The sequence below is a fragment of the Nicotiana sylvestris genome, chromosome 7, assembly GCF_000393655.2.
Source record: "Nicotiana sylvestris chromosome 7, ASM39365v2, whole genome shotgun sequence".
Taxonomy (NCBI): Eukaryota; Viridiplantae; Streptophyta; class Magnoliopsida; order Solanales; family Solanaceae; genus Nicotiana; species Nicotiana sylvestris.
In genome coordinates this window covers 15,663,608-15,672,989 of record NC_091063.1, presented here as the reverse complement: position 1 = coordinate 15,672,989, position 9,382 = coordinate 15,663,608, and the positions used below count along the sequence as shown (strand labels likewise).

The 9,382-nt window shown below is 40.0% G+C and overlaps 1 protein-coding gene across 1 annotated transcript; it reads right to left on the bottom strand.

The window, feature by feature from the left end:
- Window positions 1-4,395: 4,395 nt before the first annotated feature.
- LOC138872776 (uncharacterized) lies at window positions 4,396-6,243 on the bottom strand. Its single transcript, XM_070151192.1, has 2 exons — window positions 5,703-6,243; window positions 4,396-5,024 (listed from the first exon to the last, which is right to left on the bottom strand). Exons 1-2 carry the CDS (start codon window positions 6,241-6,243, stop codon window positions 4,396-4,398), a joined length of 1,170 nt encoding a protein of 389 aa, XP_070007293.1.
- Window positions 6,244-9,382: the final 3,139 nt, after the last annotated feature.

The following is a 9,382-nucleotide window of genomic DNA, read 5'->3' as shown; positions in this document are numbered from 1 at the left end:
TCAGGTGGTGGTGCGTATATAACGCCATAATCTTTTCTCATACCCCATATACATATACTATACACATATATAACGTCATCTAGTCATGGTCAATATATATATAAATGGATGCAATGCATAATGAAGTAAGTCAATAAGGTCTCTCGGAACTTCATGAGACCCATGAACAGACGATATGATAGTAGGACATATGGGGAATCCAGAGCATAGGCAACTCTAGTACTTCTAAGAATAGAATTATTTGGATCATGCCAAAAGGAAAGGAGGGATAGCCTTAGCATACCTCAAATCGTCAATGCAACTCCACAACAAGATTATGATAACTAGCGCGCCAACCTTATAACAAAGAAATACATGTACGACTTAGATGGCGCTAGTGTATTACGTATCTCAAACGATAACTCGATTCTAAAATAAAACAGGCAGCATTTCCCCTGATTTTACTTCTCCCTTAAGCCTACTATAGGTGAGATACAAACACAATACAATAAGTAACTCAAAACCAACCTAATTGCAATTCGGAGCCTTCAATACAGCAAAAACCTCAAATATGTCGTAACACACCCAATCAACAACTTATCAATTAGCCTGAAAATGCAACGACGAGCGAACAACCTACTACCCTACCACATGTGGCATTTCTCCACACATTTTTATCCTTCCAAACTCCATAAATCAACAGCAAAATAGGCCGGCACAAATGGACTACAAAACAGTCCACTAAAAATGGAAAAAAAAATCGAACTCACGGCTTCCAATCACCGTCCCGTGAGTTCTAACTATTAGGAAACCAACTTATCAACCTTCCTTGATATTTAAAAACTTAATTACAGAAGTTACACGTTTCTTAACTATGAATTATCTTGCAAAAATTGAACTATAAAGAAAAGAGAGAGACGGTATAATAATACTTGCGTCGTAGGGATCGTTCTAATGTTATCGTTTCTCGATTTTCTTACCCTGGATGTTAGTATTCTTTGAAAGCTTTTGGAGAGCTTAAGTATATGGTTTTATGGTGTTCTATGGTCGGGATATATATAAAAGTGAAGAGAGAGACGAGCTAAAACCTATATATAAACTTTTGAAAAGTCAAAGAGGTGCTAGCTTGGCACCCTCGCATTGGCCCATCTTCCGACACTTATATCTTTTTATTAGAATGTCGTGTGAATGAACTGTTAAGTGCATTGGAAACTAAATTTCAAGACCTTCAGTTTGGTATATAATATATCCCAAAAAGACCTCATATAGCACACGAAATTTATTTCTGAAAAAGCTCTGTACAAGGCAAATCCTTAGTCGGTTTTTCCGTAACATAAATCTGATTTTTTCCAAACTTTATATTTTCTATGCAAACATCATATATAGTCACATTATGACTTTAAACTCATTTAAATCATTATTAACAAGTTTCATATTCATTATACGTCGACGCAAAGGGTGTAACAATTTTCCCCCCTTAGAAACATACGTCCTCGAATGTTAAACCCCTAGGGATCTATAGAAATTTTGGCAAAGTCTCCTCTGTAATGGTACCGATACCAACCTGTCATACAGAAAACCCAACAATATAAATCCACACATGCCACAATCGTCAATAACACTAATGGCCTCACATGACCAATGACAATAACTAACATAAGAATCAAGTACCATATACGTACCTAAGGTTGTGATATCTTAGTCTGATCCTCCTCCGGAAGAGGAAACAAGTGAGGATACCTAGACTTCATGTATTCCTCAGCTTCCCAAGTCATCTCCTCCATATTATTGTTCCTCCAAAGTTCTTTAACCGAAGATACATCTTTAGTTCTCAATCTCTGAACCTGTCTATCTAGTATAGCAATGGGAGCTTCCTCATATGATAGCTGCTCTGTGACCTGAACATCGTCAATTGGAATGACTCTAGAAGGATCTCCGATACACTTACGGAGCATAGACATATGAAAAACTGGATGTACTGACTCCAAGTTGGAAGGCAAGTCTAACTCATATGCTACCTGGCCTACTCTGCGTATGATCTTATACAGTCCAATGTACTGAGGGCTATGCTTTCCTTTTTTACCGAATCTCATAACGCCTTTCATCGGTGATACCTTTAGGAATACCCAGTCATCTACCTGAAACTCCAAGTCTCGTCGTCGATTATCTGCATAGGACTTCTAATGACTTTGAGCTGCTAATAGCCTTTCCCGTATAAGCTTAATCTTCTCAACTGCCTGTTGTACCAAATTTGGTCCTACTAACTTAGTTTCCCCAACCTCGAACCATCTGATAGGTGACCCACACCTCTGTAAAGAGCTTCATATAGAGTCATCTGAATGTTGGAATGATAGTTATTATTATATGTGAACTCAATAAGTAGAAGACGATCATCCCAGTTACCCCTGAAGTCTATCACACAAGCCCGTAGCATATCCTTCAGTGTCTGAATAGTACGTTCAGCCTGACCGTCTATCTGGGTATGAAATGGTGTACTAAGACTTACTTGAGTCCTTAATCCTTTTTGGAAGGACCTCCAGAAATTAGTTGTAAATTGAGCACCTCTATCTGAGATAATAGATGTAGGGACACCATGAAGTTGTATTATCTCCTTAATGTAAAGCCTTGCATAATTCTCTACTGAATACGTAGTCCTGACAGGTAGAAAATGGGCTGATTTTGTAAGTCTATCAACAACAACCCATATAGAATCAAACTTATGCTGGGTACGAGGTAATCCTATAATGAAATCTATATTAATTACTTCCCATTTCCAAGTCAGAATCTCTATAGTCTGCAATAATCCATCGGGTTTTGATGCTCAATCTTAACCTGCTGACAATTAGGGCCCTGAGCAACAAACTCTGCTATATCCTTCTTCATTTCGTCCCACCAGTATATTTCCATGATATCATGATACATTTTTGTTTCTCCTGGATGAACAGAATAACGAGAATAGTATGTTTCTCCCATAACCTGCTGGCACAGCCTTGCCACATTAGGAACATATAATCGACCTTGATATCTGAGGACTCCGTCTCTTGTAATCTCAAATGGTGTCTTCTCCTTTTGAGGGGTTGTATCTCTATAATGAGCTAGCACAGGATCCTCATACTAGTGTTCCTTCACTTCAGTTACTAAAGAGGATGTTGTCGTGTCCTGGATAGTAACTCCGGTATCACCTGAATCTAGTAATCGAACTCTAAGATTAGTTAACTGATGAATCTCACAGGCTATCTCACTCTTCTCTAGCTGTAAATATGATAGGCTACCCATAGATCTACGGCTGAGGGTGTCGGCTACTACATTCGCCTTCCCTGGATGGTATAAAATATCAACATCATAGTCTTTCAGTAGCTCCAACCATCGCCTCTGACGTAAATTCAATTCCTTTTGCTTGAAGACATACTAAAGGCTCTTATGATCCGTATATATATATATATATATATCAACATGGATGTCATACAAATAGTGCATCAATATCTTTAGTGCATGGATCACCGCAACTAACTCTAAATCATGGGTTGGGTAATTCTTCCCGTGCTTTCTTAGCTGTCTAGAAGCATAAGCTACAACCTTACCATGTTGCATCAGTACACAATCCAATCCAATACTCGAAGCATCACAATAGATAACATAACCATCGCTACCCTCTAGGAGTGTCAGAACCGGTGCTACAGTTAATCTGTCCTTCAATGTCTGGAAACTCCGCTCACAAGCATCAGTCCACTGAAACTTAGTTGCCTTCTGAGTCAAGTTTGTTAATGGTGCTGAAAGAGTAGAAAAGCCATCCACAAATCTCCTGTAATAACCTGTCAAACCCAGGAATCTGCGAACCTCCGTCGGTGTCGTGGGTCTAAGATAAGTCTTCACCGCCTCAATCTTCTGTGTATCAACACGGATACCCTCATATGAAATAATATGTCCAAGAAAAGCTACAAAACTCAACCAGAATTCACATTTAGAGAATTTTGTGTACAACTGCCTTTCTTGTAGAACTCTAAGCACAGTACGTAAATGATCTGCATGCTCAGCCTCTAAACGAGAATAAACCAAAATACCATCTATAAATACAATCACGAACAGATCTAGAAAGGTCCTGAACACACGGTTCATCAAGTCCATGAATATTGTTGGGGCATTGGTTAAGCCTAACAACATAACATGAAATTCAAAGTGCACGTATCTGGTCCTGAATGTTGTCTTCAGAATATCTTTCTCTTTAACCCTTACCTGATGGTACCCCCACCTCAAGTCTATCTTCGAGAAACACCTGGCACCCTGCAACTGATCAAATAAATTATCAATCCTCGAGAGCGGATACTTATTCTTGATCTTTGCCTTATTCAACTATCTGTAATCAATACACATCCGCAAGGAACCATCTTGCTTTCTCACAAATAACACAGGTGCTCCCTATGGTGATGTATTGGGTCTGATAAAGCCTTTTTCAAGCAAATCCCTCAGTTGTTCTTTCAACTCTCTCAGCTCTGCAGGTGCCATTCTATAAGGAGGAATAGATATCGACTGAGTATCTGGTAATGTGTCAATAGAAAACTCATCCCGCTCTGGCAGAAGGCCTGGAAGCTCATTGGGAAAAATATCGGGAAACTCATTAACCACAGAGATAGATTGAAGGGTCGGTAACTCTACTTTCACGTTCTGTACCCGAACTAAGTGATAAATATAGCCCTTTCTGATCATCTTCCTTGCCTTGAGATAGGAAATAAACCTACCTTTCGGCGATGCAGTGTTACTTTTCCACTCTAGAAGTTTCTCCCCTAGAAATTGAAATCTAACCATCTTTGATCTACAATCAGCGTTAGCATAACAAGAAGCCAACCAATCCATACCCATTATAACATCAAATTCTACCATATCTAGCTCAATCAGGTCTACTACTGTACAATCTCTACATACCCGTCTAGCTATCATTGGATCCCCAATAGGTGTAGACACCTCAAAAGGTTTAATCAACTCAAGTTCTATCCCAAACTTGCTAGCAACAAACGGAGTGACATACGATAAGGTGGATCCTGGATCAACTAATGCATATACATCATATTATGAGACTGATAATATACATGTAACAACATCAGGTGATGACTCCTGATCCTGTCGACCCACTAATGCATAAATGCGGTTCTAAGGACCGCTCAAGCTAGATGCTCCACTTCTGCCTCTACTACGACCGATTGGTGCCTGTGAACCTTGCCTAGGGAAGCGTACTGATGATGACAAACCAGCTACAGATCCCGCTGGCTGAACTATACCTACACCACCTCTCGTCGGACAATCTCTCATAACATGGCCTGGATAACCACAAGTATAACTAACACCCAACCCCACGAGGCACTGTCTGGCATGCTGCTTACCACACTGAGAACATAGTGGCAAGGGTGGCCTCATCTGACTTGACTCACCCCTATACTAAGAACTAAAGGCCTTGGAACTCTGACTGGGCCCTGGATAGGTGGAACAATCAAATCTCCTACCAACAAACTCAGAGGGTGCACTAGCCGATGGATGGGCTGGATACCTCGGGTACTACTGTCTCTGACCACCTCGAAACTCACCAGAAGGACCTGAAGATCTCGCTCTCTTACTCTGGCCCCTATCATGCTCACGATCGGCCTTCTACTTCTGCTTATGCTCCTCTACACCTTGAGCGTATACCTAAATATGAGAAATATCAATGCCTGGATGAATTGAGACCGACATACAGTTATTAAGCAGGTGCGGCTCCAACCCCATCACAAACCAGTGAACCCGATCCTCCATCTTAGCTACAATAGTGGGAGCATACATAGCCAAAGAATCAAGCTGAAGGCTATACTCCCAAACACTCATATTACCGTGTCGAAGGGTTAAGAACCTATCAACTCTAGCTCGTCTAAGCTCTGGTGGCAAATAATGACGAAGAAAAGCCTCTGTAAACTCTTGCCATACTGGTGGAAGGGCATTCTCACCTCTAGACAACTCCCAAGACTCGTACCAATTAATTGCAACATCCCAAAGTCTATAAGAAGCTAGCTCAACTGATTCAGTCGCAGTGGCCTTCATTACCCTCAAGGTCCTCTGCATCCTATTGATAAATATCTGAGGGTCCTCATTCGGGTCTGCTCCGATAAATATCAGAGGGTCCAAATTAATGAAATCATAAATCCTCGCACAGATGTCCCTATCTACATGGCCAATACCTACCTCCTGGCGCCGAGCCTGTGCACCCACTAATCGAGTTAATAGCTGAATAACATCTCTCATCTCCTGACCCGGTACATCTGGCTGAGGAGTTGGGGGTATTGGAGCGGGTACTGGAGCTGGTGCCCCTCAGATCTCCTCTAGAAAGGGCAGGGTATGTGAAGTCTGAGATGGAGTCTCACTATGAGACTATCCCCGAGCCCTGGTAACTCATGGCACTCGACTTGTAGTCTCATCAGCCACGGGATTTCCCTTTTGGGTAGCTGTAGCCTTCTTGGGCATTGCTGAAAACAGAACATATCATTAGGAAAATGAATCCTCATATCGCACGATCTAAGATAAAAAGGGAGGATAACATCTTATATGTCCCGCAGCCTCTTATTAATAAGTGTGATGCACAACACACTCATAAACAAGACTCTACTAGACACGATCTGTAGAAAACCCTAGGATGGAACTGCTCTAATACCACTTTTATCACGACCCAAATCGATGGGGCGTGACGAGTGCCCGAGTTCTACCTATCGAACACCCCTAAGCATACGTCTAAGATATAAACATGAAATAAGTGTAGGTCATGCATAACGCATGTTAATAAAATACTGATTCATGTGAATAACATACGCCGAAAAACATGCCCAAAAGACATATATACATATATATACGGAATACGACAGGGCGAGCCGACAAGGACACATACTATCTAACTACACATAAATGTCTATAGACCTCTAATAGAGTACACTATATAAAGGATGGGACTGGGCCTCATCATACCCATATGTGTACAAAATTATCATACCAAAACTCAATAGCAGCTCCGGATCAAATGGAGCATACCAACTCTCGCTGAGCAAGGATCCTAAGAAGGGGGATCGTCAACATGTCTACTTACACCTACGGGCATGAAACGCATGCCCCTAGGTAATAGGGGCGTTAGTACGAATAATGTACGAGTATGTAAGGCATAAAAATCAGTATATAAAAGACATGAAAGAAACATGGAGTAAATGACTCAACCTGTAAGTCTGAATAGCTCTGTGAATCATGAAACATTTATAATGTCATGCATATGCATATAAATGTCATGTCATGCATATGTATATGCGTAGATAATATCATCAAGCCTCTGAGGGCATCCCATCATATCATCTTAGCCTCTGTGGGTGAAATCATAAATGTATACCAGCTGATTAGGTGGTGGTGCGTATATAACGCCATAGACTTGCCCCATACCCCATATATATATATATATATATATTATACGCATATATAACGCCATTTGGTCATGGATCAATATACATATATAAATGGATGCAATGCATAATGAAGTAAGTCAATAAGATCTCTCAGAACGTCATGAGACCCATGAACAAACGATATTATAATAGGATATATGGGGAATCCAGAACATAGGCAACTCAAGTACTTCTAAGAATAGAATCATTTGTGAAAGTTGTGTGCTTGCTCGTTTCGTTGTATCATATAGATCATGCCAAAAGGAAAGGAGTGATAGCCTTAACATACCTCAAGTCATCAATGAAAATCCACAACAAGATTATGATAACTAGTGCCCAACCCTATAACAAAGAAATACATGTACGACATAGATGGCGCTAGTGTATTACGTATCTCAAACGTAACTCGATTCTAAAATAAAACGGGAAGTATTTCCCCTGATTTTACTACTACCTCAAGCCTACTATAAGCGAGATACAAACACAATACAATCAGCATAAAAACCAATCTAATTACAATTTGGAACCTTCAATACAGCAAAAACCCCAAATATACCATAACACACCCAATCAACAACTTATCAATTAGCCTGAAAATGCAACGACGAGCGACAAACCTACTACCCTACCATATGTGGCATTTCTCCAAGCCTTTTTATCCTTCCAATCTCCATATATCAGCAACAAAATAGGCCAACACAAATGGACTACAAAACAGTTTACTAAAAGTGGAAAAAATCGAACTCACGGTTTCCAATCACCGTCCCGTGAGTTCTAACTATTAGAAAACCAATTTATCAACATTTCTTGATATTTAGACACTTAATTACATAAGTTTCAAAAATACCTCATATAGCACACGAAATTTATTTCTCAAAAATCTCCGTACAAGGCAAATCCTTAGTCGGTTTTTCCGTAACATAAATCCGATTTTTTCCAAACTTTATATTTTCTATACAAAGATCATATATGGCCATATTATGAATCTAAACTCATTTAAATCATTATTAACAAGTCTCATATTGATTATACGTCACCTTGGGACGCACGGGGTGTAACAAGTACTTACGTTCTCTAATTCTAGATTACTGATGTGTGGCTATATTGCATGGTTTAGCACATTATTCGCCTTGAATTTTATACGCTTTGATGATAAATTATAATTTATTTGCGTGTAATAGGGTCCATTTTATGTGTAGGTTAATTGGAGATGAAAGTAGAGAAAAAAAAGATACTTACAAGTCGAAAGCGTGCGCGAGAGCAGTTGAATAAGGGAAGTTGGTGACGCTAGGCTTGTAGCTGGCGATATACCTGGCGACGCCAGGCTTGTAGTTGGCGAGAGACCTGGCGAGGCAAGGCAGAGGCAGGCTTAACCAAGCATTATGCCTAGCGACACCAAGCTTGGGATGAGGTCCACCATGTGTTATACCTGGCAACACCAGGTCTCGGGCGAGATCCATTTCGAGTTTTGAAGACTTATTTTGTCTCCCGATTTGACTAGGATTTGACCTACACGTTTAGGTCTTTTCCTACACATATAAATAGACCTAAAATGCCACTTTGAAGGACTTTTGCAACCGGAGGAAGGATAGCTCGTGGAACAACCGTTGGGAGTTAGAATCGTTGATTTCTACATCCTTTCATCCTTACTTTGTATTTTAATTATGCAAAATATTTTGGATATTGTTACTATGAGTATGAGTAGCTAAACTCTTAATGTAGGGTTTTGATGGAACCTATTGGAGGATGATTTTCTTGTTACGTTAATATAAGTTTGCCGTAGTATTTTGTCTTTTTGTTCAACTATATTATTATTGTTGTTGATTGAAGGGCCCTCAATTAACTATGCATATTTAGTATGTATTACTCGAGAGTGAGTGCATATGTAGGTAGTTCTTGAACAATATCACTCCTAACGTATATGAGGGATCAATACGAAGGGTTTAAAGGTGGGATTAGGGATA

Bases quoted from the DNA above. Each gene is read 5' to 3' on its own strand.
- LOC138872776 (XM_070151192.1), bottom strand. From the start codon at position 6,243: ATGAGAGATGTTATTCAGCTATTAACTCGATTAGTGGGTGCACAGGCT. The intron at 5,025-5,702 runs GTATGTCGGTCT...TATATGCATTAG, and splicing joins GCCGCACCTGCTTAATAACT to TTGATCCAGGATCCACCTTA.